This window comes from Armigeres subalbatus, chromosome 3, assembly GCF_024139115.2.
Source record: "Armigeres subalbatus isolate Guangzhou_Male chromosome 3, GZ_Asu_2, whole genome shotgun sequence".
NCBI lineage: Eukaryota > Metazoa > Arthropoda > Insecta > Diptera > Culicidae > Armigeres > Armigeres subalbatus.
Window position 1 is genome coordinate 141,035,705 of NC_085141.1, and position 27,931 is coordinate 141,063,635.

At 43.4% G+C, this 27,931-nt stretch overlaps 3 protein-coding genes across 3 annotated transcripts; 1 reads left to right on the forward strand and 2 right to left on the reverse strand.

Annotated features, from left to right (window-relative positions):
- Positions 1-24,331, reverse strand: LOC134227600 (DAP3-binding cell death enhancer 1-like). The gene is made up of 3 exons (XM_062709189.1): positions 23,850-24,331; positions 1,055-1,675; positions 1-497 (listed from the first exon to the last, which is right to left on the reverse strand). Exons 1-3 carry the CDS (start codon positions 24,213-24,215, stop codon positions 126-128), a joined length of 1,359 nt encoding a protein of 452 aa, XP_062565173.1. The 5' UTR covers positions 24,216-24,331; the 3' UTR covers positions 1-125.
- A 393-nt stretch (positions 24,332-24,724) lies between these two features.
- LOC134226499 (another transcription unit protein) lies at positions 24,725-27,248 on the forward strand. Its single transcript, XM_062707312.1, has 3 exons — positions 24,725-24,897; positions 24,965-25,527; positions 25,591-27,248. Exons 1-3 carry the CDS (start codon positions 24,867-24,869, stop codon positions 27,166-27,168), a joined length of 2,172 nt encoding a protein of 723 aa, XP_062563296.1. The 5' UTR covers positions 24,725-24,866; the 3' UTR covers positions 27,169-27,248.
- Positions 27,169-27,931, reverse strand: LOC134226500 (synaptic plasticity regulator PANTS). Its single transcript, XM_062707313.1, has 2 exons — positions 27,773-27,931; positions 27,169-27,708 (listed from the first exon to the last, which is right to left on the reverse strand). Exons 1-2 carry the CDS (start codon positions 27,848-27,850, stop codon positions 27,310-27,312), a joined length of 477 nt encoding a protein of 158 aa, XP_062563297.1. The 5' UTR covers positions 27,851-27,931; the 3' UTR covers positions 27,169-27,309.

Sequence of the window (27,931 nt, forward strand, 5' to 3'; positions counted from 1 at the left end):
TTCTATGTTGATTCCTCATATATTGCGTAACTATTTGCATGCATCAGTATTTAATGCTCAAACACCAAAAAAAAAGAAAATATATATGATTTAATCATATTAATATGGGCACAAAATTACAAGCATTAGGCCATCGCCGACACCAAACGCAGTTCCATTGCATCTGATCTCTCGGGAACTTTGACCGCGTCGAAGCCACCGTAACGTAGGATATCGTCATAATTGAACTTGAATTCGTACGGAGCAGTGAGCGGCTGCGGTGAACCCGACGATGAACCTGCGGACACGGAACTGCGTCTTGATGACTGCTTGTTGTAATTTGGCCCAAGCGCAACAATGGCATCCTCCAGACCCAAATCGGCGGCCGCCATGAAGCACTTCTTCGCCATCGAACGGCTGCGGCGCAGCCCACCAAGACCCCGAGCGTAGTAAACGCCCAGGTTGTACATAGCCTGAGCATGGCCCAAGGTCGATGCCAAATGGAAGCACTCCATCGCCTGCAAAATAAAAAAGTGTTAGTTTTATTGAATAGGTAGGTAGTTTTATTGAGTTTATTTTTCTGGATGGTTAATCATCGTACAAAATTAGTCAAGGACTCCAGGATTTTACGAAACATTGTTCACTTTACCTTTGAAATTTGCTTCTATAGAACTTCTTTGCCATTCTTAGTTTCGCATCGCCTCCGTTTTGCAGATTGTCGTAATAAATCGTGATTTGCCGTCTTTTTAGTTCTTCGAACCTATTCTACTAGAGTGACGCGATTATTTGGTTCATACAATCGATCACAATTCTGACATTACTCAAGTATCGTTACGTCACTCTACTCATAGAATTACGTACATTCTATTCTAGTTTATAAGGCTGTTGTTCATCTGAAACAATAGCACGGCGTAAACGACAAAGCAAATTTTACTGTACTACATTTTCAGAAAAAAACAAAATCAGCAATGCTTTACTTGTTAACAGTCGCGTTAATTACAATAAAATTTAAACCTTAAGACTCTTTGGTTTTATTCCGTACGACAATCAACTTTTGTGTGCGACATTTTCTTACCACACGGGCATTCTTTTTGACGCCACATCCTTGCTCATAGCAAATTCCCAAATTGAAGGCGGCACCCGCATGTTGATGGGAGGTACCCAGCTTCAAATGGGAAACAGCAGTCCTGTAGTCCCCGATCTCTAGATTCTGAACTCCAAGTTGGTACTCGATCTCACCGATTACGGATATCAGATTCTCCACAGCCGTTTCAACAGTGGGAGCTTTCTGTACCGGCTGTAGTCTTACTGCAACGTGATCATCGAAGTACTGTTTTTTCTGCTTCAGATCTTCGTTGTTGATTTCGAAGATAACATTGCCTCCCTTCCCGTCGAGATCTGCAAAATCTAACTCCGACAATCGGCTGCCCTTGGCCGTTGGAATAGGAATTCCGAAAAAGTTAGGAACCGCACATTGTTGCTGGGAGTGCGGTGAGTCTGGGACAGGTTCGGGGGGTGGGGATGTCTGGCGCGAATATTGACGACAGGCCGAAAAGCGTGAAAATTTATACTCACGGGGGTGCTTATGGGCAGAAGAAATCAAATTTGGAAGGCATTTTGGGCCTTCCCAGTTGTGACTACGACGGTAGAGACAGATCACCTGACTTGTATACCAGCCGCAGATGATGGCACTTGTCTGTAGAGGAGAAAACAATTTATTATAGGGGAAAAATAATGAATTTTAACACCTAATTGAACTATACAAATTTTATTAATACCTAATCCCTTTTTGCATTGGATCTATCTAATTGATCCATATTAATATCCGATGTCATTCATCGACCATTACTAACCCTAGAATATCCAAGATCAAGAACCGAGTAGTGCAGAGACCTTCTTAATAAAGATTAAAAAAACTGAGTACTAGATAATATAAATTTGTTACCTATCTAATAAAATGTGAAGCCCTACCGTTACAAATAGTTAAATTAATTGGAAAACACCAGGTCCATGGAATGAGACATTCGAATCTTGGAATTAAACTAGTATAGCTTACACTGCGGCGAAATTAGTATTGTGTTGATCTGTTATACTTTCAATTTGGTGTAAAATTTGTCGTTTAGTCTATTAAAAGTAGGGGGACAAGGGGCAATATGGACACCCTAAGGTTTGAATCAATTTTAGGTGATTAAAATTGAATATAATTCGGATTTCTAGCAATTACATAATGCTATTACTCGTTAACTATCAGTTCTGTTTTGAATCGTATTGAAAATAAGGCAATTTCAATCATATAGGACGATTTTGTAATAGTTAATTTTTCACTACTCTCGGGAAGGTAGCGGGGTAGATTGGACACCCCCATGGGGCAGTATGGACACCCTTATAAAATATGAAGAAAATTATCTTACTTGTGATTATATACCATTTTAACCTATTTTATGGAACATCCAACATAAATATTACCCAATTGTTCATCTTCCTGTCATAATTTTGTATGAGACACCTAAAATTGTGTTTGGATCATCAACATCCGAAAATCTATTTCCCTCTTCTTAAGCGAGGTCATATATGGTCGTTTTCTATATTAATTCCATTACGAATAGAAGAAGATTGATTACGTAACGCAAAAATATGCCACTTTCAGCCGGCCTCATACATGTATGTCGAACTTTTTGTATGAAGCATATGATTGTTTTTATATGGATCCTCACACTTATTGCACGACCCCTTATCAATCGTCTCTACTCTAAGCATTGCATAGTCTATGCATACTCTTATTCACTCTACTGGCATCGCCAATCCTTCCAATGGGTTGTACCAATCAACTTGCCAACGAGATTGCCAAATCTATACAAAACACTTCCTTTTTTGTCGCACTTTCAGCGACTGTTATGGTATATATATGCTTCTATGGTATATATGTCATGTACTGGAACTTTTATAGCGATTTATAATTCCGCACCATAATAACACGAAAATAAGACGATATGAAAGCCAAGTTCGATGAGTTTGAGGTTATGTTTTTAATTTTTAAGGTGTCAGTTCTACCCCCATAGAGAGTGTTCAGTTTGCCCCAACAGGTGAACAAATTTAAAAACGGTTGGGAATTTTGTAAAAATCAAGGAAACTTGTCACAAATGCATGCCAGAGCACTGTAAATAACCGAATTTTGCTATGGGATGACCAATAATTGAAAAATCATCTTCTGTGGTAAAGTAAAGCTTATTTTATGGGAGGTGAAACTTATAATTTTTAACCATTTGGAAGACATTCTAACTTTTTTGTCAAATTTATGCGCTACGAAAATAAAACAATGGCTTCTACGCTATAAATTAGTTGTTTATGGAAGGATTATAGAGTTCACTGCATTGAAAGTAGAAAAATAATTGAATTAACAAGAATAGGGGGGGGGTGTCCAATCTGCCCCGGGTGTTCATAATGCCCCCTGGTCCCCTATACTTATAGCATAGGATTGAGAGGAGAAAATATTGCTTACCTGCTTTTTTGGCTTATTTCTAAAGCATAATTGATGGAAGGTAGTGGTTAGTAATTTTTATTACCACTTGGTTACTTTTTGTAACATGTATTGGATCAGGGTGGGCAAAATTTGCTCTCCCAGAAATCTCGCACAATCGTTACAAGTTACAAGCCACGAAAAAAGCTTATTCTGCCATAATCTGGAAAAGTGACATATGCGTAAAATTAAAACATATAGGGGGAATAACGGCTTTGGCAGGTGTTGTTCTATTATTGTCAGGAGGTTTTCTTATTACTGATTTTGCTCAAATTTGGCCTAAACATTCTTTGCATATCAAAGAATATTGTGGCCAAATTTCATAAAATTCGGTCGACAAAAACCCCCTGCCAATAATAGAACAAAACCTGCCAAAGCCGTCTGTTCCCCTACCTAGGTTTTCTATATTTCTGCTGAATAGTACGAGTAGTCTTCGATAACGCATTTGTCATACTGAGTACCGCCTAAGGCAATATGTAAATGTTGGTCACAAGATTCCCAGCACTATTAGCAATCTAATACTCTAATAGTCTAATGCATCTACTCCTATTCACTGCATGATAAACGAAAAAAGCCCGTACATTCATTCAAAAAGTGCAGAAACGGAAAAGAGCCCTATTAAATGTTGATTTAGTTATCAATGTTATCAATGGTATGCTATCATTCATCGTATTGTTGTACACAATCTAAATAGAACAAAGAAGACCAAACACAACTCGTTTATACTGGTTCCACAAGAAGATAAGAGATGACTAGGGGTAACTGGGGCAATATGCACCCCCGGGGTAAAACGACCTTTTGGAATTTTTAGCCATGTTCCAGGAATATTTTCAAGAATGTTTACTACTGGATTGGTAGTTCGAAATCCGAACTACATGCGCTGTAGTAAATACTCTGGAAAACGTTCTCAATTAATAACGAACAACGATAAAAGAAAAGGCAACAACTGTTCCAAATCATATCAAGCCATGATAACAAATTTATCAAACAGCGTCTGTTCTCCATGTTAGGGGCGGCTGATCATCGTCCGAGTGCCAGCGAGGGACTCTAAGTGAAACTGTGTACCATGGTCCACCGGAAATAAGGAGGAATGGTCCTCCGGAAATTTAGGGGGTTTGATGTCAGGCCCTGCAAGCCAGCCAAAAAAAACTCACGCAACGAACAATCAACAAGAGAGTACGGACCGGAACCATCGGCGAAGACCGCCGCGACGAAAAGGGACTAGCGATTGGAAACTCGGTTCGTGGAACTGCAAATCTCTCAACTTCATCGGGAGCACACGCATACTCGCCGATGTGCTCAAGGACCGTGGATTCTGCATCGTAGCGTTGCAGGAGGTTTGTTGGAAGGGATCAATGGTGCGAACGTTTAGAGGCAATCATACGATCTACCAGAGCTGCGGCAACACACACGAGCTGGGAACAGCTTCCATAGTGATGGGCGACATGCAAAGACGCGTGATCGGGTGGTGGACGATCAACGAGAGAATGTGCAGGTTGAGGATCAAAGGCCGGTTCTTCAACTTCAGCATAATCAACGTCCATAGCCCATACTCCGGAAGCACTGATGATGATAAGGACGCATTCTACGCGCAGCTGGAACGTGAGTACGACAGCTGCCCAAGCCACGACGTCAAAATCATCATAGGAGATTTGAACGCTCAGGTTGGCCAAGAGGAGTTTAGACCGACTATTGGGAAATTCAGTGCACACCAGCTGACGAACGAAAACGGCCTACGACTAATTGATTTCACTGCCTCCAAGAATATGGCCATTCGCAGCACCTACTTCCAACACAGCCTTCCGTATCGGTACACCTGGAGATCACCACTGCAGACAGAATTACAAATCGACCACGTTCTGATTGATGGACGGCACTTCTTCGACATTATCGACGTCAGGACATATCGTGGCGCTAACATCGACTCTGACCACTATCTGGTGATGGTTAAACTGCGCCCAAAACTATTCGTCATCAACAATGTTCGGTACCGACGACCGCCGCGGTACGACCTAGAGCGACTGAAGCAACCTGATGTCGCCACTGCATACGCGCAGCATCTCGAGGCAGCGTTGCCGGAAGAGGGTGAACTCGATGGGGCCCCTCTTGAGGACTGCTGGAATACAGTTAAAGCAGCCATTAACGACGCAGTGGAGAACAACGTCGGGTATATGGGACGAAGTCGACGGAACGATTGGTTCGACGAAGAGTGCAGACAGATTCTGGAGGAGAAGGACGCAGCGCGGGCGGTCGCGCTGCAGCAAAGTACCCGGCAGAACGTGGAACGTTATAGACGGAAGCGGAGACAGAAGACCCGCCTTTTTCAGGAGAAGAAACGCCGCCTGGAATAAGCGGAGTGCGAGGAGATGGAACAGCTGTGCCGTTCTCAAGAAACACGCAAGTTCTACCAGAACTCAACGCATCCCGCAAAGGCTTCGTGCCGCGAGCCGAAATGTGCCGGGATAATGATGGGAGCATCTTGACGGACGAACGTGTGGTGATCGAAAGGTGGAAGCAGCACTACGAGGAACATTTGAATGGCGCTGAGAGTACAGGCAGTGAAAGTCAAGGCAGCGGAGGAGATAACTACGTCAATTCAGCGGACGATGGAAGCCAACCAGCCCCCACCTTGAGGGAAGTTAAGGATGCCATTCAACAGCTAAAGACCAATAAAGCAGCTGGTAAGGATGGTATCGGAGCTGAGCTCATCAAGATGGGCCCGGAAAAGCTCATCAAGATGGGTCCGGAAAAGCTAGCCACTTGCCTGCACAAATTGATAGTCAGAATCTGGGAAACCGAACAGCTAGCTACCGGAGAAGTGGAAGGAAGGGGTCATATGCCCCATCTACAAGAAAGGCGACAAGCTGGAGTGTAAGAACTTTCGAGCGATCACCATCCTTAATGCCGCCTACAAAGTGATATCCCAGATCATCTTCCGTCGTCTGTCACCATTAGTGAATGAGTTCGTGGGAAGTTATCAAGCCGGCTTCGTTGACGGCCGCTCGACAACGGACCAGATCTTTACTGTACGGCAAATCCTTCAAAAATGCCGCGAATACCAGGTCCCAACGCATCATCTGCTCGTTGATTTCAAGGCGGCATACGGCAGTATAGACCGCGTAGAGCTATGGAAAATTATGGACGAGCACAGCTTCCCTGGGAAGCTTACCAGACTGATCAAAGCAACGGTGGATGGTATGGAAAACTGCGTGAAGATTTCGGGCGAACACTCCAGTTCGTTCGAATCGCGCCGGGGACTAAGACAAGGTGATGGACTTTCGTGCCTGTTGTTCAACATTGCGCTAGGGTGTAACAGCCGGGGTACGATTTTCAACAGATCCAGTTAATTCATTTGTTTCGCGGATGACATGGACATTGTCGGCCGAACATTTGCAAAGGTGGCAGAACTGTACACCCGCCTGAAACGTAAAGCAACAAAAGTTGGACTGGTGATGAATGCCTCAAAGACAAAGTACATGCTTGTGGGCGGAACGTGGATACCTCCGAGGTGGCCGAGGAATTCGTCTACCTTGGATCCTTGATAACGGCTGATAACAATGTCAGCCGTGAAATACGAAGGCGCATCATCTGTGGAAGTCGGGCCTACTACGGGCTCTAGAAGAAACTGCGGTCAAAAAAGATTCGCCACCGCACCAAATGTGTCATGTACAAGGTGTGCAAGAAGACGGTGTGTGGCGGCGAAGAATGAACCATGAGCTCGCCCAACTCTACGGCGAACCCAGTATCCAGAAGGTAGCTAAAGCCGGAAGGGTACGATGGGCAGGGCATGTTGCAAGAATGCCGGACAGCAACCCTGCAAAGATGGTGTTCGCTTCCGATCCGGCAGGTACGAGACGACGTGGAGCGCAGCGAGCGAGATGGGCAGACCAGGTGCAGAACGACTTGGCGAGCGTGGGGCGTATTGAGGATGGAGAGATGCGGCCTCGAACCGTGTATTGTGGGGTCAAATTGTTGATTCAGTGTTATCTTTTAGATTAGCATTAGCATTGAGCAATTCGCACAAATTCGTAGGTGGTACAAGCCAAGACTACTGTATGAGAGTAGCATTATTTTAATCCGTTACCACAGATATTCTTTTGGGACTAATCACTATCTCTTAGATGGAAGCAATGCACTCTCTAATAGTCGAGATCTGTCCTGGCCACGTCCTTGCGAATGCTGAGGAAGGGGAAGGATGGTTAGTTGGACACCTACTTAAGAAAGATGCAGAGAATTCTACGACCTCTCATAGGTGCCACGGGAAGTTTTGGAATTGTGTTGAAGGTTATAACAGTAGGACTGATTGACTGCCCGTAGTTGCTACTCCATTATGACCAGATCAGCTGTTCTTGTACAGAGAACCAACAGATGTTTTGCTTGGGACTAGCACTCATCTTCAATGTACAAGTACTGGTGATCTCATTTGTTAGGTCATACTGGCGCATTTGATGGAATTTCTAATTGGATGAAGGGAAACGAGCTTTTTGGTTCATTTCCAATTCTAGCAGCTACTGCTAGTCCTGCTTATAAGGCAGAAGCGGTAGCCACTAGACCACCGAGCTCGTCAATTCAGTGTTATCTGTTTAGATGTAGACTAAATAAATGAAATGAAATGATTATTATTATTTAATCAGACTAAGGCCGAAGTGGCCTGTGCGGTATATAAGAGTCTTCTCCATTCGGCTCGGTCCATGGCTACACGTCGCCAACCACGCAGTATACGGAGGGTCCGCAAGTCATCTTCCACCTGATCGATCCACCTTGCCCGCTGCGCACCTCGCCTTCTTGTGCCCGTCGGATCGTTGTCGAGAACCATTTTCACCGGGTTACTGTCCGACATTCTGGCTACGTGCCCGGCCCATCGTAGTCGTCCGATTTTCGCGGTGTGAACGATGGATGGTTCTCCCAACAGCTGATGCAATTCGTGGTTCATTCGCCTCCTCCACGTACCGTCCGCCATCTGCACCCCACCATAGATGGTACGCAGCACTTTCCTTTCGAAAACTCCAAGTGCGCGTTGGTCCTCCACGAGCATCGTCCAGGTCTCGTGTCCGTAGAGGACTACCAGTCTAATTAGCGTTTTGTAGATTGTCAGTTTGGTACGGCGGCGAACTCTATTCGATCGGAGCGTCTTGCGGAGTCCAAAGTACGTACGATTTCCAGCCACTATGCGTCTCCGAATTTCTCTGCTGGTGTCATTTTCGGCAGTCACCAGTGAGCCCAAGTACACGAATTCTTCTACCACCTCGATTTCGTCACCACCGATGCAAACTCGCGGTGGGTGGCTCACATTGTCTTCTCTTGAACCTCTTCCTATCATGTACTTCGTCTTCGACGTGTTGATGACTAGTCCGATCCGCTTAGCTTCCCTCTTCAGTCTGATGTAGGCTTCCTCCATCTTCTCAAAGTTACGTGCCATAATATCTATGTCGTCGGCGAAACCAAATAGCTGGACGGACTTATTGAAAATTGTACCACTCGTGTTAATACCTGCTCTTCGTATTACCCCTTCCAAAGCGATGTTGAATAGCAAACACGAAAGACCATCACCTTGCCGTAACCCTCTGCGGGTTTCGAAGGGACTCGAGAATGCCCTTTGAAACTCGAACTACGCACATCACTCGATCCATCGTCGCTTTGATCAACCGTGTCAGTTTATCCGGAAAACCGTGTTCGTGCATTAGCTGCCATAGCTGGTCCCGATCGATTGTATCATATGCGGCTTTGAAGTCGATGAATAGATGATGAGTGGGCACGTTGTATTCGCGGCATTTCTGCAGTACTTGGCGAATGGCGAACACCTGGTCCGTGGTGGAGCGTTCGCCCATAAAACCCGCCTGGTACTGCCCCACGAACTCCCTTGCAGTTGGTGCTAGTCGACGGCATAAAATTTGGGAGAGTACCTTGTAGGCGGCGTTCAGCAATGTGATTGCGCGGTAGTTGCTACAATCCAGCTTATCGCCCTTTTGTAGATGGGACACACGACACCTTCCATCCACTCCTGCGGCAAAACTTCCTCCTCCCAAATCTTGGTAATGACCCAGTGCAGCGCTCTAGCCAGTGCCTCACCACCGTGTTTAAACAGCTCTCCTGGTAGTTGGTCAACCCCAGGGGCTTTGTTGTTCTTCAGCCGGCCAATCTCCTCCTGGATTTCCTGGAGATCCGGAGCCGGTAGAATTATGTCCTGCGCGCGTTCTCCCAGGTCCATCACCATACCGCCATCTTCGTCTGCCACATCGCCATTCAGGTGTTCTTCGTAGTGCTGCCGCCACCTTTGGATCACCTCACGCTCGTTCGTAAGAAGGTTCCCGTTTATGTCCTTACACATATCAGGCTGTGGCACGTGGCCCTTACGTGAACGGTTTAACTTCTCATAGAACTTTCGTGTGTTATTAGCGCGGTACAGTTGCTCCGTTTCTTCACGGTCTCTATCTTCCTGCTGGCGCCTTTTCTCCGGAAAATCGAGTTTTGTCTGTTCCGCGCCCGTTCATATCGTGCCTCGTTCGACCTCGTGCGGTGTTGCAGCAATCTCGTCCATGCTGCGTTCTTATCTTCCACTTACTGCTCACATTCGCCGTCATACCAGTCGTTTCTCTGATCCCGGGGCACCATGCCAAGTGCAGCGGTTGCGGTGCTACCAATGGCGGATCGAATATCTCTCCAGCCATCTTCAAGAGACGCTGCGCCTAGCTGCTCTTCCGTTGGAAGTGCCACTTCCAGCTGCTGCGCGTATTCTTGGGCTAGTCTACCATCTTGTAGCCGCCCAATGTTAAGCCGCGGCGTCCGACTTCGACGCGTGTTGTACACCGTCGAGAGTTTTGAGCGCAGGCATACTGCAACGAGGTAGTGGTCGGATTCAATATTCGCACTGCGGTAAGTGCGGACGTTCAGGATGTCGGAGAAGAATTTACCGTCGATTAGAACGTGGTCGATTTGGTTTTCCGTTTCTTGGTTAGGTGATCTCCATGTGGCCTTGTGGATATTTTTGCGGGGAAAGAAGGTGCTTCGGACTACCATTCCGCGGGAGGCTGCGAAGTTTATGCATCGTTGGCCGTTGTCATTCGATACGGTGTGCAGACTATCCGGTCCGATGACCGGTCTATACATTTCCTCCCTTCCTACCTGTGCGTTCATGTCACCGATGACGATTTTAACGTCCCGCAGTGGGCATCCATCGTATGTCTGCTCCAGCTGTGCGTAGAACGCTTCTTTCTCGTCGTCAGGTCTCCCTTCGTGTGGGCAGTGCACGTTGATGATGCTATAGTTGAAGAAACGGCCTTTAATCCTCAGCTTGCACATCCTTGCGTTGATTGGCTGCCACCCAATCACGCGTTGGCGCATCTTACCCAGCACTATGAAGCCGGTTCCCAGCTCGTTGGTGGTGCCACAGCTTTGGTAGAAGGTAGCCGCTCGATGCCCGCTTTTCCACACTTTCTGTCCTGTCCAGCAAATCTCCTGCAGCGCCACGACGTCGAAGTTGCGGGGATGTAATTCATCGTAGATCATCCTGTCGCAACCTGCGAAACCTAGCGATGAAATGAAGATGTGCGAAAAAGCGAAAAAAACAGAATCGGATAGGCAACCCCCACAGAGAAGTGATGACTTTCGCATTGTTTTCGCTCATTTTGTGTTGGGAACCACACAACTGTGTAGAACAAGTTGGAATGCATCATCAGAACAGATCAGAACCAGTGTTCCCCGCTTTTGGGGCTATTTAAAATAAATTTATCATGGGGTATGGCCTTCGAATCAATGTTTTGTTATGACAGCTTGCGATAGTTGAGAGACTTTGTCATTCTCTTCTAATCCCTGCCAAAAGGTCGTTTTACCCCAGGGGTGCATATTACCCCGTTCGCCCTATTCAATTCTTTAATACTGTTCCGTTTCCTCCATATGTAATGTGCAACACGATAGTTGAATTTTCATCACTTCCCCAATACAGATCGAAAGAGAATAAAATCAGCTAGCTTACAACCCTCAAAATTTTGTCAAAACCAAAATAATAGAATAATTATTACCTACCTAGGTATTTATTGTCAATACGGAACCTTTATCTTTATTTTGTATTAGTTTGCCTGTTTGTTTGTTCATGAGTCAGAGATAAACTGTTTGCGTAAGTAGACTGAGTTATGGATACCGTCATCGAAGATGGTAGGGGTGATCGAGGCAATATGGGAAATCGCTCACAAAAACATTATTCAAATATAGGTGACTTATACATTACTTGGGAGTGTTACCTTCCATCTTCTGTTTCAATGGCTCTACATTTCAAAAGTAATTTGGCCTATTGTTCAAGCAATTTTGTTAGCATTTCCTTATTTAATTGAAAGATTTTCTGTGCCCGCCATGCATGAGTATGTATCCTGTGTGGCAAGTACAATGGGCTCACTATGTCCAGGGTGTCGAGAATGTTTCCCACCAGTAAACATGCTAGACCTGACCATGAAGCAAACTCGGCATCTCCGGATTGGCAATCCTACGGTTAGTATTTTAGCAATAGCTTCTAATCCCATAGTCCGATCTGGTCAATTTGTTGTAACGCTATCGAAGAAGGAGTTTCTCATCCAACGATTGGGAGACTCAAGGGCCACAGCACTGAAACGTTTTTTGAGCCTAGAGAAGAGACTGGAGGCAAGCCCAGAACTGAAAAGGATGTACATAGAATTCATTCATGAGTATCGTCGACTAGGTCACATGGTGGAGCTGAATTACGAGGAGGAAAGAGGACCACAATACTACATTCCTCACCACTGCATCCTGAAGCCAGATAGTACCACAACAAAACTGCGGGTCGTCTTTGATGCGTCTTGTACAACGACCAGCGGAGTGTCACTCAACAATGCCCTTATGGTCGGGCCCACAGTACAAGATGATCTGCTATCCATTGTCACACGCTTTCGATGGAATCAATACGCGATAGTGGCCGACGTCGAAAAAATGTACCGTATGGTACTAGTACAGCCTAGTGATCGTAGATTGCAGAGGATTTTCTGGCGTGACTCCCCTACCGATCCCATCAGAATCTATGAGCTGTGTACCGTGACGTACGGCACTGCTTCAGCGCCATATTTGGCAACTAAGTGCTTGAGTCGCCTGGCTGAATTAGATGGAGATCGTTATCCAGCAGCTGCCAAAATGTTAGTGTAGGATTTTTATGTTGATGACATGCTCTCTGGCTTTGATTCAATCGAGGAAGGCATTACACTTTGTGCAGACGTCCAAAAACTACTCCGCGGTGGAGGGTTCACCCTGCGAAAATGGAGCTCAAACTGCCCCGAGATTCTCGAGCAGATACCTCCAGAGCAGAGTGTAAAATAATCGAAATTTTTTGGTGAAGTCCACCTTTCTTCAATTGTCAGTTCACTTCCAGACACATTCATAGTCGGCTCTGGACAGTCAATATTCAGTTGAATATTAGTCATTGAATATTTATGCACATTTTACAAATTGATAAATTAACTGAAATCTAAACACGTTTCAAATGAGTAAAGTGATTTATCACACAGGACTGAATCCGATTTTCATTCGCGAGGCACTTTCAACGGTGAACATCAACATAAACAATGCTAATAATGTTTTTTCTGCGCATAGTAAACACACTCAGTGACAGTCAAATGAATGAGTTGGTGGAGTAGTCGTCTGACTATGCCATTCTATGTTTTGAATATTCATGCGATGTTTGTCAAAATTCGGATGAAGATGAATATTTAAGGCTCTGGTCCAGAGTATCGAGACGAAACAACTTCTTTCGAGTTAGATGGTTCAAGTGCAGCAATCAAGACCTTGGGGCTTGTGTGGGAGCCTCAATCAGATTTTTTCAACTTCAAAGCACCTAAGTGCATCGCTGTCTCTGACCTTGCAAGAATTTTCGATCCAAGGGGTCTCATTGGGCCAGTTATTGTGGCCGGAAAAATATTCATTCAGCATCTGTGGATGATTAAGATATCATGGTACGAAGAGCTAGCTGAAGATCTACAGCAACAGTGGCGTGAGTATCGAAGTAGTTTGGAAGGTCTAAAGGAGCTGCAGATTCCTCGATGGATCGGATTTCGAAAGGAACTCTGAATACTACACTCAAGTCGGTTGAACTGCATGGGTTTTGCGATGCCTCCACAAAAGCATACGGTGCATGTATCTACATACGATGCGTACATTGGGATGGAGAGATAACATCACGTCTGCTGATAGCAAAATCCAGGGTGGCGCCTTTGGAAGGTTCAACCAAGAAGAAAAGGAAGCTGCAAACCATCCCCAGGCTTGAACTGTCATCTGCCTTGCTGCAAATATACTCTATTACCAATATAGTCCACTCTGGCTGATTTGAAGAGACAACGCAGTAGCGCCGCGGTGTCACAAAAGGCAAGCAATGTAGTGAAGAGACATTCCGGGGGTGCTTAAACGTTCATTTCAATATGCAGTATAACATTTCGGAATAATATGCTAGAAATTATACCATGACCCTATTTTGAATTCTGAGTAAAAAATAAAATTTTGAAAAATGTAATTAAAATTAAAAAAAAAATATTAGTGTAATTTTTGCAATTATCGCACCCCTTGGCTATCGTTTTCAGGCGTTAGTTACCTTTTACGACGCAAGATGGTGTGAATCTTCTGTGTCTTGCCTAATATATGGAGATTTACGAAGTGGGCTATATTGTTAATATACTATATTTGCTTGCTGCTAGCCCACGTGTACGAAACAGTTTCAAAAAGTATTCCGAGTTCGTTTGAGGCCTATTTTTGGACGGACTCTATGATTGTCCTGTATTGTCGTGATGGATAATATGGCAGGATTATCTATGCCAGGGACGTGGCTCCATTGTCCTTTTTTCGTCAAATGCTCCGTGATCCATCACGGTGGCAGATGTTTGTAGCGAATCGAGTGTCCGAAGTGCAGCATTTGACGAAAAAAGGACAATGGAGCCACGTCCCTGGCATAGATAATCCTGCCATATTATATCACGAGGAGCAACTCCGGAGCAGCTCAAGAACTGTTCCCTCTGGTGGAGCGGCTCTAGCTGGATGCTGAAAGACAAGTCGAGCTGGCCAACAACTATCGCGGTCTCCAGATCTCAAGTAGACGAAGCACTGTTAGAGGAGAATTTACATCCATATCAAACTGTTGCTGCTGTAGTCAACATTGAGGAGTTTAACGCTATCTTCACTCGGACGTCGTCGTTCCATACGCTAGTGAATATTGTTGCATGGTGGATTAGATTCAAGGACAACACGCTCCAAGCTGATCGCTCAAACAGACGTATCGGGCCACTTACACACGCGGAACAAGAAGAAGCCATTCGTAGACTCACGCTCATCGCTCAACGAGAATGTTTTGATCAAGAGATTATGGATTTGAGCAGAAGAGGAGAAGTGAAATCTACATCCCGTATCGTTTCATTAAATCCAAGGCTGGTGGATGGCATAATTCGAGTCGGCGGCCGGCTGGAAAATGCTCCAATCTCGGCTAACAGAAAGCATCCCATCATATTCGACAAGAATCATCCTCTGTCATTGCTTATAATGCGTCAATAGCACAAGCAACTTCTTCATGCCGGTCAGCAGCTATTGATCGCCAGCGTAAGGGAGAGATATTGGATTCTTAGCATCAGAAGCCTGGCACGCAGAGTCATTCACGATTGTGTTACATGTTTTCGCAACAAACCCAGCGTGCAGGAACAGCTAATGACTGATTTGCCGGCAATTCGAGTGACACCTGCGCCACCATTTTGAGAAGGACAATCAGTTTGAAGATCGTAACCCCAGACGAATTGGAGACCATTTTGGTGCAAATCGAAGCGTGCCTTAATTCACGGCCACTTACACCGTTAAGCAACGATCCAGGGGACATGGATGTGTTGACACCTGGACATTTCCTCATCCAGCGGCCTCTTGTAGCGATACCAGAGCCATCAGTGCCAGAGCTACCAGACAACCAACTGCCAAGGTGGAAGCAAACACAGGCGTTTGTTCAACGTATCTGTTCAAAATGGTCCACGCAGTACTTGTCCGATCTACATAATAGGACGAAGTGGACAAAGAGAAAGAGCAATTTATGTGTGGGAACCATATGGTGCTCATAAAAGAAGACAACATGCCTCCTCTAAAATGGTTGCTCGGTCGAGTGGTACAAATCCACGCAGGAGCGGATGGAAACATAAGAGTGGTGGCGGTAAAAACGAAGGACGGTACGTTTACCCGGGCAATTTCCAAAATATGTGTGTTGCCCATTCACGAAAACACTAACCTGCCACACGATTAGAGGACCCCATAGTCCTCCTACGAAGGCGCAGGAGCGCCTGCGGGGGCCAACCGGTCCCCGCACTCCAGTTAAGTATTTTTGTTTCAATGAATGATGAAAAAACTCAAAGAATGTTCCGTCCGCCATAGCCGTATTTGTGTTTTAACAATTGACAAAAAAAACTTATGGAATGTTTCGTCCGCCATAGCTGCCTGCCTACTCCGGAGGCGCACATTATGGTTTCATGTATTGATTCGGACAACGTCAAGCTATAATCGTCATTACGAGTACGCTGGAAGGATGATGTATAGGATGGTCACGCAAGGTTACATCAACTCCTCAACACGTCACCACTACTCAGATGTATGTCTCACTATGCAAGAAGGATGTGAACCCAATGTCACACTACTCCGGTCCACACGAACGTCACGCAACGAATTGCGTATCTGGTGTCGAACTCTTACGATGCTATACGCACGGGATCACGCTGCCAAGCTAGGTGGCTCTCATCGAACGTTCTTGCTCACCGCAGAACGCAACACATCGGCGCAGGAGCGCCCGCGGAGGCGCGCAAGCCTCCGCACCAGGGAAGTCAAGTTATTCTCGTTTTATTCTTGAAAATTACCTCCTCTCATCTGATGCAGGTCGCTTATCATCGCAAGGTTACGGAACTTGGGAGTGCACGCCCGAGTATTCCGTAAAAGCCAGAGAAGTTCTGCAAGAGTCGCTATGCAGCGGGTCAACAACGAGGGTCGTCAACAGGAGTCGTAACAAGCAGTCATCTTCTAGAAGCACTAAAGATCATATTCGTATGAGGGCAGTCTCGGCTAAATTGTTTTGTATATTAAACGTACTTTGAAATTGAATGATGTAAAGCTTAGATTGATAAGTCAAGATGTTATCTATATGTTTGAGTTTGAAATCCCGCGTATTTCAAGGCGGCCGGTGATGTAAAATATCTGTAAAGCGACTGTAACTAAAATTAACCATTCCTTCATCAGAACCACTGTGCAATCCTCAGCTTCCCTGAGATTGTGAGAATCAGGCTCATCTTACAGCATCCAATATGGGATAGAGATGATACCTTCTAATCTCTTTTGCAGTATTCTCTGCCCAACTCTTAGCTAGCGCGAAGAGGGGAGAAAGTCGCCGAGCTCTGTAATTAGTCAGTTCCAATCAATAAACCAACCGCGCCGGACGGATAGTGCCTTTTCTTGAAAGCGTCGTTTTAATGCACTTCAAAGTATTGTTTTATTTAAAACCCAGTGCCGAAAATCGAAGACGATTATTTTACAGTCGGTTTAAAATATTTGAATGATATTTTGCGAACGTTCACAACGTCAGAGTTGATTAAAAGTATTATGTGTTGGAACATATTCCAATTTTTAATTTTTAAATAACTGCAGTAGTTATCTAGCCAAAACATTATTTCTGCTGCATCTTTGAACCGGTTGATGGTGGTCAACAAATCAACATGGAATACGTCATTTTCAAGCGAAGCATCATTGGAACATAATCCCTTGAAGTGCAAGAAATATGTCTACTGTTCTAAATAAATTCAGCAATAATAATGTTTGGTCCTTGCTCGTCTTGCCCTGAGGGGGTATGGGCATCATGAAAATACCATTTTTAAAACCAGATTTTAAAATACGGAAACGTTATTATTTAGTGTTTTTTTTTATACTTATGTCAAAGACGGGTCATCATAAAGGTGTTTCATGAACAAATCAGGTGAATTCGAAAGAGTGTTACAAGGGGTACCACTTAGGGTGGCCATCTTGCCCCACTTTCCCCTACCTAGGATAATTACGCTGCTAAGAACAAACGATTCAATGAGAGAATCGTCGTCACAATGTGACTGACTTGCGGTTACTTTTCGCATGGATGAAGGAAGTAACCGCATGTCAGTCACACTCGAATTACTATTGGAAAAATTATTGTTATCAATACTGCCGTAATCTGGAAAAGTGACGTAACAGCCATTTTACAACATGCATGTTTTCCATTTTTCTGTTAAAAAGCTCGATGAGTAGTACTCGCTAACACCATTTTTGGAAAATGGCGTATACGTCACTTTTTCAGATTACGGCAGAATAGTCTTAATACTGTTTCTACTAAAAAACCAATAATTCTGTATTATAGCATGGCTTTTTATATCAAATCAGTCTAAACACATAAATAGTAGAAAAAGATGCTAAACTTTTGCAAGCGATTTTCTCGTTTTCACTTTTTTACAGATGGGACTGCCTTGCGATTCGCGGCAGGAAGTTCTAATTTATTGTCAGAATTTCACTCGAATGAAAAGCCCACCCAAAATGAAGGATATATTTAAAAAAAAATATTAAGCTCATTCTTTTCGATTATTCTGGCAACTGAAACTGGGATGAAAGCGTTAGGTGAGAAGAAATTTTTGGAGGTAACTTCAATGTATTTAGAGGTGACAGGATTTTTCTCACGATTCAGAAAAAGTTCGGGGCTTTAATTTAGAAATCATCACAACAAATAAATTGAATGAATTTGAGCATGTCTGGGTAAAAGCCCATATAGCTGGAGAAATTCATATACATATTCGCATCGGTATATTTCCAACCTAATCATGCTTGTAAGCACAACTATAAATCTTTTTCTGAGTGCGCTGAACAAGTAGGCTATCAGAACATCCACCGGAGCATTGGCGTAACTATTTGGCGTAAATTTTTTCTCGAAACTGACCCTCTTTTCGAAAATTCTCGAACATTTTAACATCTCATCATCAAGTTATCAGCGGTAATGTGACAAATGCAGTCCAACCACCTAAGGCAATTGCGGATCCACCACACTCATTCATATTATTCTCTTTTCTCAAGCACGTGCACGTGTGCACGTGTGAGCAACAACTCACAGTCTATGTTTAATTGCGCTCGACTAGCGTCAGGCAGTGGATTTTAACATTTTAACATCTCATCATCAAGTTATCAGCGGTAATGTGACAAATGCAGTCCAACCACCTAAGGCAATTGCGGATCCATCACACTCATTCATATTATTCTCTTTTCTCAAGCACGTGCATCGTGTGCACGTGTGAGCAACAACTCACAGTCTATGTTTAATTGCGCTCGACTAGCGTCAGGCAGTGGATTTTAACATTTTAACATCTCATCATCAAGTTATCAGCGGTAATGTGACAAATGCAGTCCAACCACCTAAGGCAATTGCGGATCCATCACACTCATTCATATTATTCTCTTTTCTCAAGCACGTGCACGTGTGCACGTGTGAGCAACAACTCACAGTCTATGTTTAATTGCGCTCGACTAGCGTCAGGCAGTGGATATATTTGCATACTTCATAAATATTCTATCTATCTCAAATGAAAAAAAAAAAAAAATAGTGCAACTTTCCATGGATTCCGCCGAGAATCTTCCAAGAATTCTGATGAGAATCCTTTAGTGATCCTGACTGGAATGTTCCAGGGACTCTGACGGAAATCTCTAGATATTTCGACGAGAATACCGATGGGAGCCTCCAGGGATCATGAAGGGAATCCACTAGAGATTTCGGAGGGAATGTTTCAGGAATTCCAACGGAAAAATTTCAGGGATTCCGACGAGAATGTAGCAGGGATCCTTCACCCTCCAGGAATTTCGACGGGAATATTTCAGGAATTTGGAGGGGAATATTCCAGGGATTTCGTCGAAAACCCTCCAGGAATTCCAATATGATGGTTCCAGGTATTTCGTGAGCAATGTTCCAGGGCTGAAGACGCATATCGTCGAAGGATTCCGAAGCAATCCGTCGAAGGACTTCAAAGCAAATCGTCGAGCGACTCCGAATTAATCCTTCAGTTATTTCGAAAATAATCCTCCAGCGATCCCGAAGGGAATCCTCCAAGGATGTTGAAGCAAATTGTTGAGGGATTCCGATGCAAATCATCAAAGGATTTCGAAGCAAATCATCGAATGGTTCCAAAAAAAAATTAGGGACTCTGAACAAAATCTATGAGAAAATCTGAAGCAAACCGTCGATGTATTCCGAAACGAAACGTCGAATGATTCTGAAGCAATTCTTCGTGGGATTCCGAAGCTAATCGTCAGCCGTATTCCTTATCGTCTAGAGATCCCAACGCAGATCATTTGCAAAACGTCGAGAGACTCCGAATTAAATCTTCAAAGGATTACGAAGCAAATCGCCGAAGGATTCGGATTTGTCAAGGAATTCCTAAACCAATCTTAAAACGAATCTGGCGATATTCCGGAGCAAATCAACGAGAGATTCTAAAACAAATCCTCCATGGATTTTAAAGGGTATTTTTCACAGATTCCCAAGGGTATTGCTTAACAATACTGGAAAGAATCCAGTAGGAATTCTTCTGGATTACGATTGGAATAAGAATTATTTAGAGATTGAAGTGAGAATTCTTCTCGGATTCTGATGAGAATCCTTCTCGGATGCTGATGGGAATCTTCTCAGAATTCAGAAACAAGCTAATTTTTTTCCACTCATTTCATTAAGTATGATAGAGTGAATATGAGAGATAATTCTTTAGTCTTCAAACTTTTTCGGTAATTCATTATGCTATATGTTGAAAACTAATATCACTACTAACTAACTTATCAAATCCTAGGGGGGTTAATTTTTTTCTAGGGAGGGCTAGCCCCCCCACCCCTTATTTACGCCAATGCACCGGAGGTTAAAGTTCATATCTTTGGGGACTTTAACCAACGCAATGCTGACTTTATTCTAGATTCAGAAAACAAATGTATCCTACTTAGGATTGAACCAAATTAATCATATAAAAACAATAAAAATTGCTATTTGGACCTCTTGTTGTTAAATATCTATGAAGATTTTTGTGTAACAGAATCTCTTAATCCATTGTGGAAAAATGAAGCGTTCCATACTGTAATCGAATACATACTCGTTATTCATACATGAACAACAAAGACCCAACGATTGTGAGTAGGAGGATGTCTTTGAACTTTCCAACCTGATGCAAATCCTAATAAAACTAAATAGTTCTCGACTTTTTATTGAAAATGTTTTGGAATTTGCATGTCTCTAAAATAAAAGAATTATCTACTGTGATTCATAATTTCCCAATTTCAATCTCTATTAAAAACTATCCCACCCACCTATGACCACGCGCTTCGCTACCTCCAGTTGACGCGAAAATACCGAGGTAATTCCCCAACCTCTTAGCGGATCCTCCATGTTTAAAGAGCTATAGCTGAGAAGTATGCCAGGACATAATATGATGGCTCAAATGTGATATGATACACCGATGAATATTATCTTCAGTACCGTCACCCCCCGTGACCTTGGAGGGAACATAACTGGAGAATAGTTACTGGTAACAAAATTCCCAGCTATCATCCGGTTTTCCGTTTATCTCCCAGCTATCAAATTCCCGTTTATTTTCCGGTTCTACTGATTCAGTGGCCACGCTTCCATTTTTCTCACTATTATCTTTTTTTTTTTGCCCCTTAGGATTGCTATGATCGGGGTGGGTTTTTGAAAATTGACAAGTGATTATGCCGGAAGAACTAGTCTACTTTGACCAAATGAACACCGGACTGTGGGAATCAGCTAACATAATCCTCTTGAAAACTTTCAGGAATGTGGTTTTGTCAGTCAAGTCAGTCACATGAGCAAAGTCTAGTCAAAATGTAAATTTGAATGTCAGTATTGTTTGTATGTACGTTAGGCGTTGATTATTTATTGAGTCATTTCTATTATTGTGAGTTGTATAATTAATGTAAAACACTACTTGACTTCTATATTTTAGATCTGTTATTGTCATTGTGTTGTTGTCGGTTGTCTGTCTGTTATGTTTCAACATAAAAGTCTCATATAACTTTGTCTTATTAGTGTTTTAGTCATTGTTAGATACAGTATGTATACAACTACAAAAGAATAGCTGGGATTGCCTTACAAATCCTATGTCCTTCCTATCTGTCTATCAATATCTGCTTTCTCCTTTTATCAATCTCTTTTTCTCTTTTATATATCATTCTTTACTTTTTTCTTCTGCCTCTCTTCTATCCCAGATTTTCAATTTAATGTTTTTCTATCCAATAGTACAGTAAACTTCTACCTTGTCTACTCTAAACAATTTCTCAAACAAAAATTAAAAAAAAATCTGTTTAATGACTGAATCTAAAATGTTCCATATTTGTTCGGATTTGAACCAAATTTCTCGAAGCAGCCCGGATTTTGCGGCAGCTCAAACTAGAATTTATATTTAATTAGCAACTCACAGTTTTATCTTTAGTGTCTACTTGCAATAATTGGTTTATTGTGCTCTTGCACACCACACCTTTCTACTCGATCCTGGTTTCTTTTTGTATCGGATACTTTCCCTGCATACAAATACAGTGAAGGTTCGCTAATTGGGGTTTTTCTAGTTGGGGCGCTTTTTAGTTGGGGGTTCGCTAATTGGGGCGAAACCCAATTAAAAAGCAGCTAAACGTCAGAATGTGATGTCAAAAACGCGTTGACGTTTTGTTTCCGTGTTTGGCGGGATCGATATTTTCTGGCGCGTAAAATTTTCCTTTGTTCAATGCAAAAAGTAAACAACATTGACGCTTGCCAAAGCGCCCCAATTAGCGAACGGCATTCGCTAATTGGGGTGAGGTCGTGCCCCAATTAGCGAACGATCACTGTAACAATCTTTAATTCAGTGTCAATTTCTTTTCAGGTCACTTTCTATAACTTACAAGCCGCAATTAATTATGATTTCTTTTCTTTTCAGTTACGATATAAGGCGATCACCGAGATGAACAGTTGGACTATTTGAAAGGAATTTGAAAGCACTTATTAATAAATAATCCATTTTCCTGAATAGTATAATTTGTACAATTACTTACTGCAAATATTCCACAATCCTAAGCACAAGATAGTTTACTGGCACTTATAATTCACAGTATAAGATTTTATAAATTCAACGCATCTAATTCAATCCTAATGGCAGATTTGTTTACATTTCTTCATCTTTTCTTCTATCAATTCATTCTTCATCCTCCTTTCTAAGCAGACGATGTAAATCGGCAACGAAACTCAGGCAGGCTTGTTCCGTTTGTATGTAGCAGTGTTGGTGGACACGGTGGGTACGATAGCGGTGTTAACAATATTATTATTTCATTTTATGATCAATCTAATTTTTTTAATCCTACGTTTTTTCTTGGCTGATTTTTGGATTGCTATGATGTTAAGACTTATCATCAGAACCAATACAAAGTTTATGCAAGAAATATTCATTGTTATGGAGAAACATAAATTCAGATTCCTATCATTAAGCTATTTTCTATTCATTTAATTGCATCACGCATCGACATTACTATTTTGAATTTTCCAACCTGATGTAAATCCTGATAAATCTAAATAGTTCTCCACTCCCACTTGAAAACAATCTGAAAATTGAATGTCTCTAAAATACAAAGTAGACTTCTCAATTTCAATCTATATTACAACCTATCCTATCCTACCTATGGCCACGCGTTGGCTTCGCTACTTCCAGTTGACGGGAAATTGATTAATTTCCCGACCCCTTGGAGAGTGCTAATGAGCCCTAGCGGATCCTCCATGTAAAGAGCTATACCTAATAAGTATGCCGGGACATACGATCAGAGGCTCAGTCTGCAAAGCAGCCGATCCACTGTGAATCATTAGAGGCGCACTGAAGTGCTCCAAATGTGATATGATACACAGATGAATATTATCTTCAGTACCGTCAACCCCCGTGACCTTGGCTAGGGCATTTTTCTCACTATTATCGAACTAGTAAGCCTTCCACCAAATCCTGCCCAGTCCGGTAAAACGCTGTATTTAAAACGTGGATAGCATATATTGCGGATAACATATTTACATTTCCGAAAATAGCACAGACGCCATAGCGTAGGAGTGAAGGTTTAGTTTGTTCATGAAACACGAACATGTTCTCCTATTCTGCAATCCATAATACAGGTCTTTTGGTCAACTTTTTATTAGCAAAGATTATGCTAATTATCCTAATATTTAATTATCGTCCAGGTGCGAAGTCATCCTTCAAGCCTATATTTTCTCCTCTCTTCCGCCAAAAGGTAAGCAACTAAACTTGTTGCCCTCCACCTCTTTAATTGTAATTAAAATCAAACTCACCCAAGTGATTGCTCCAAGCCAGGTAGGTTGAAACGGGCAGAACACCTTCCGACGGAATCCCTCCTTCTTGGAACGGTTCGATCCGGCCTCATGGTACTTCTTAACTCGATTTGATTCCAACTGACTCCGGATCAACTGACTCAGCACAACGCAAGGTGGATTACAAGCGGAACGGCTCTTCGGTGGAACCTTGTCATCCTGCGGATAGGGCTGTTGGTCCTGTTGCTGATGATCGCACAACTGATGGTTGCTTCCTTCGGGGCATAATCGCTCACCTCCGCACTGCCACGGCCGGCGAACGTCTAATACGGTATTGAAGGTTCGGTCACAAACATCACGAATGCGGCGTGAGACATACTTCCACATCTATTCACGGGGGCTGGCGGCCACTTTTCAAGGATATTTTTCTAAAATTTAAAGCGCGGAGCAAAATAGTTGCGAACTTGCGTTGCGACCATTTGCATTTTTGTTTTGATTTTCACATCAGTGTTGCCAAATAAAATGCTGTTCTTTATTGTTATCAAAAAATAAAAAAAAATTGGATAATTGCACGTTTGTTTTTATTAGCAACAAAATTATTGTAAAGATATTTTGAAAAAGTGTAAAACATCCTCAAAAAATATCTATTTGTTGAATATTCTCCCAAAAATTAATCTGTATTCAATATGTCTAGAAAGTAAAATAGTGCTGAAAATTGATTTTTTTTAATTTGCTGATTTTATTATTCATTTGGCAATGCTTTTGTCATCCTATGTTTGACAGAAGTGTGAAATCATTTAATCTATCGGAGTGACCTCTGAATGTCGAAAAGTGCGAATAATTAAATGGGCTAACCTCACACAAGTGACGGGCGTTACCGGCGTTACATTTCGACTTCGTCTTTTGGGTTTGACGTTTATATTTGCGGAAGAAAAACTCGTCGCCAATCGGTGAGCATCAAAACTTGAAAATCTATTAAATTAATAGTGGATTTTATTCAAGCCAAGTTCGGAAAAGCGTCTTTGATTTTTCTACGATATGGGACGTAAACGAGACAGTGACGGGTCTGGTGAGTAAAATATGCTTTTGTCTAATTCCCTCATTTACGCCAACATGATTCCATTGTTTACCAATAGGCTCGGATTCTGATTCGAGTCGTGGCAGTCGCAGCCGTAGTGGCACACCGCAGGTTGCTCCTACACCTGGCTACTCCCTGGAGCATCATGATTCCAGATCCAATTCGCCACATGGAAATCGTTCTCGTTCCGGAACCCCTCAAGCAAATCGTTCTCGTTCTGGATCCCCACAAGCAAATCGTTCTCGTTCCGGATCCCCACAAGCAAATCGTTCTCGTTCAGGAACCCCACATACAAATCGGTCCCGTTCTGGAACTCCGCAGAACCGCAGTCGTTCGAATTCTGCCGGATCTCAGCGATCCCGATCTGGATCACACCATTCTGGAAAATCTCGGTCACAATCGCCAGCTGGCTCACAACGTTCTCGCTCGGGTTCGGTCAGATCGCGCTCCGGTTCTAAAAGTCCTGCGGGGTCGCAGCGCTCCGGAAGGTCACGTTCGCATTCACAAGCGTCTGGTGGCAGTGCCAAGTCTCGATCTCGCAGTGGCACACCAGCAAACCGATCGCGAAGCGGAAGTCCTGCCCGTTCGAGAAGTGGTTCGCGTTCCAGGTCAGCTTCACCGGTAAGTTTCAATCGCTGTATATAGCTCTAAAAATAGTTACTAACACAAGTTCTCATTCCTAAGGCAAAATCTCAGGCAAGCCGTAGATCGCGATCGCGGTCACGTCATTCTGGATCGCGCTCACCTTCACAAGCTAAGTCGCAAAGATCAAAATCTGGATCGCGATCTCCATCTAAAAGTGGCCGAAGCCGTTCAGCATCCGCAGATTCAGAAGTAGGAGAAAAGCGAAAGCGAGCTGTGATTGGCAGTGATTCTGGCTCCGATGGCGAAAAGATACATACAAAAAAGAAAAATAAACTTATCGATTCCGATTCCGACGAGGCCTCCGACCGAGATGAACCGCAGAAGGCAAAGGATAGCGTGACAGCTGATGCTCTCTTCGGTGATGCCGACGACATCAGTTCAGACGAAGCTTCAGAGCGGGAACGAGATGAGCTGGATGATTTGGAGGACGATCAGAAAAAGGATAGCGATCGAGAACGATCGAGAAGTCGAAGCCGATCCCGATCAAGATCCAGGTCAAGATCGAGAAGCCGCGGCAGTGACCGCCGATCTTCCGATGAAGAGAGGGGTGAAGGATTGGCAAGATTCGACGAACCAAAAGAACCCGAACCTGAACCGGAACCAATTCCAGAAACAAGGATTGACGTTGAAATTCCCAGAATTGTCACTGATCTTGGCCGAGACTTGCATTTCGTAAAGCTTCCTAATTTCCTTTCGGTGGAGACTCGTCCATTTGACGTTGAAACCTACGAGGATGAGATCGACGAAGAAGAAACACTCGATGAGGAAGGTCGACAACGTTTAAAACTAAAAGTTGGAAACACCATTCGTTGGCGGAACAACATCGACGACGAAGGAAACGGAGTCCGAGAAACTAATGCACGTTTGGTGCGATGGTCTGACGGCAGTCTAAGTCTGCATCTAGGATCTGAAATATTCGACGTTTATAAGCAGCCACTGCAGGGCGACCACAACCATCTTTTCATCCGCCAGGGTACCGGTCTTCAAGGTCAATCCGTTTTTCGAACCAAACTCACTTTCCGCCCGCATTCAACGGAATCGTTCACTCACAAGAAGATGACAATGTCTCTCGCCGATCGATCGACCAAAACTTCCGGAATTAAGATTCTTACCCAAGTTGGATTCGATCCAGATGCGAATCGTAAAGAAAATATTCGCAAGGAGGAAGAAAAACTGCGAATGGCAATGCGAGCGAAACCAACGGGTACGACCAAATCCAGTAGCCGTAAACGGGACTCCGGCACAAACGCCAACAGTTCCTATCAACACGACGAAGGATCGGACGATGAAGGAGGTATTTCCATTGCCGCTATTAAGAACAAATACAAGGACGATCGTTCGAAGCCGAAGCAGGGAGCCGCAATTTATTCGTCCGACGAAGATGGTTCAGATTTGGACATGGGTCGCAAGAAAAAGAATGTTGACAAAAAGAAGGTGCTTAAAGCATTGGGAGACTCCGACGATAGCGACGAAGGTTCTGCTCATTCCGGTTCCGGCTCAGTATCGGGTTCTGGTTCTGAGCGCGGATCTGGATCCGGCTCTGATGCTGGATCAGGCAGCGAAAAAAGTGGAGGAGCGAAATCTGGAGGAGGTGGCGGTGAAGACAGTGACGAGTAATTTTGTTTTAAATTATACATTGGTGTACATTTGATAACACTAATATCAATAAAGCTACGTAATTATCTCCCACAAATCTACATTATTAGTTTTTTTTGTCTATTTGAGAGGGTTTCAGCCCTAGGATGGCTCACCTCTTATCTACATTATGACACACATGGTCCGGCCATCATCCTTGGAAGGCTGCACTTCCCCTCGCATTTCTCGTGCTTTCAATTCCAAGTACGAGTTCTCGTATTCTTTTCGTAGATGCTCAGGAAGGGGTTTAGCCCAATCTTCTGGTACTTTGTCCCGTTTTTTCCAAACATCGTTTCCATAATGTGCCCCCAGCCGAACGGTTCGCCTTGTCTTCTCGCTCTCAATTAACTCTAGAGCACTTTTAGTATCCTTTGGGTTCTTCTCAAATCTGGCGCAATTGTCGAAATCTCGCTTCCACTGGTTACAATCGATGCTATCCCCGTGGATGAAGTACTGATGAAATCGCCCGCGAATACTGGTGCAATCGTCATATTCTTCGTTGTAAAAATAGCATGGTCGTAACTAAAAATGTGTTCTTTCCTGAATAAATCAAACCATTAGAAATGGAAACAACGACGAATCTTACCGACCAAAGGTTTTTAAATATTTCTTCCTCCTCCGGAGTTTTTGGTTCAACTGGGATATCTATTAGCTGAGGTTTCATCGTGGAAATTTAAATACAACAGATTTGCCGGAACTATGGCGTAAAATTCGGGGTTTTGAATATTATGTAAACATAAAGGCA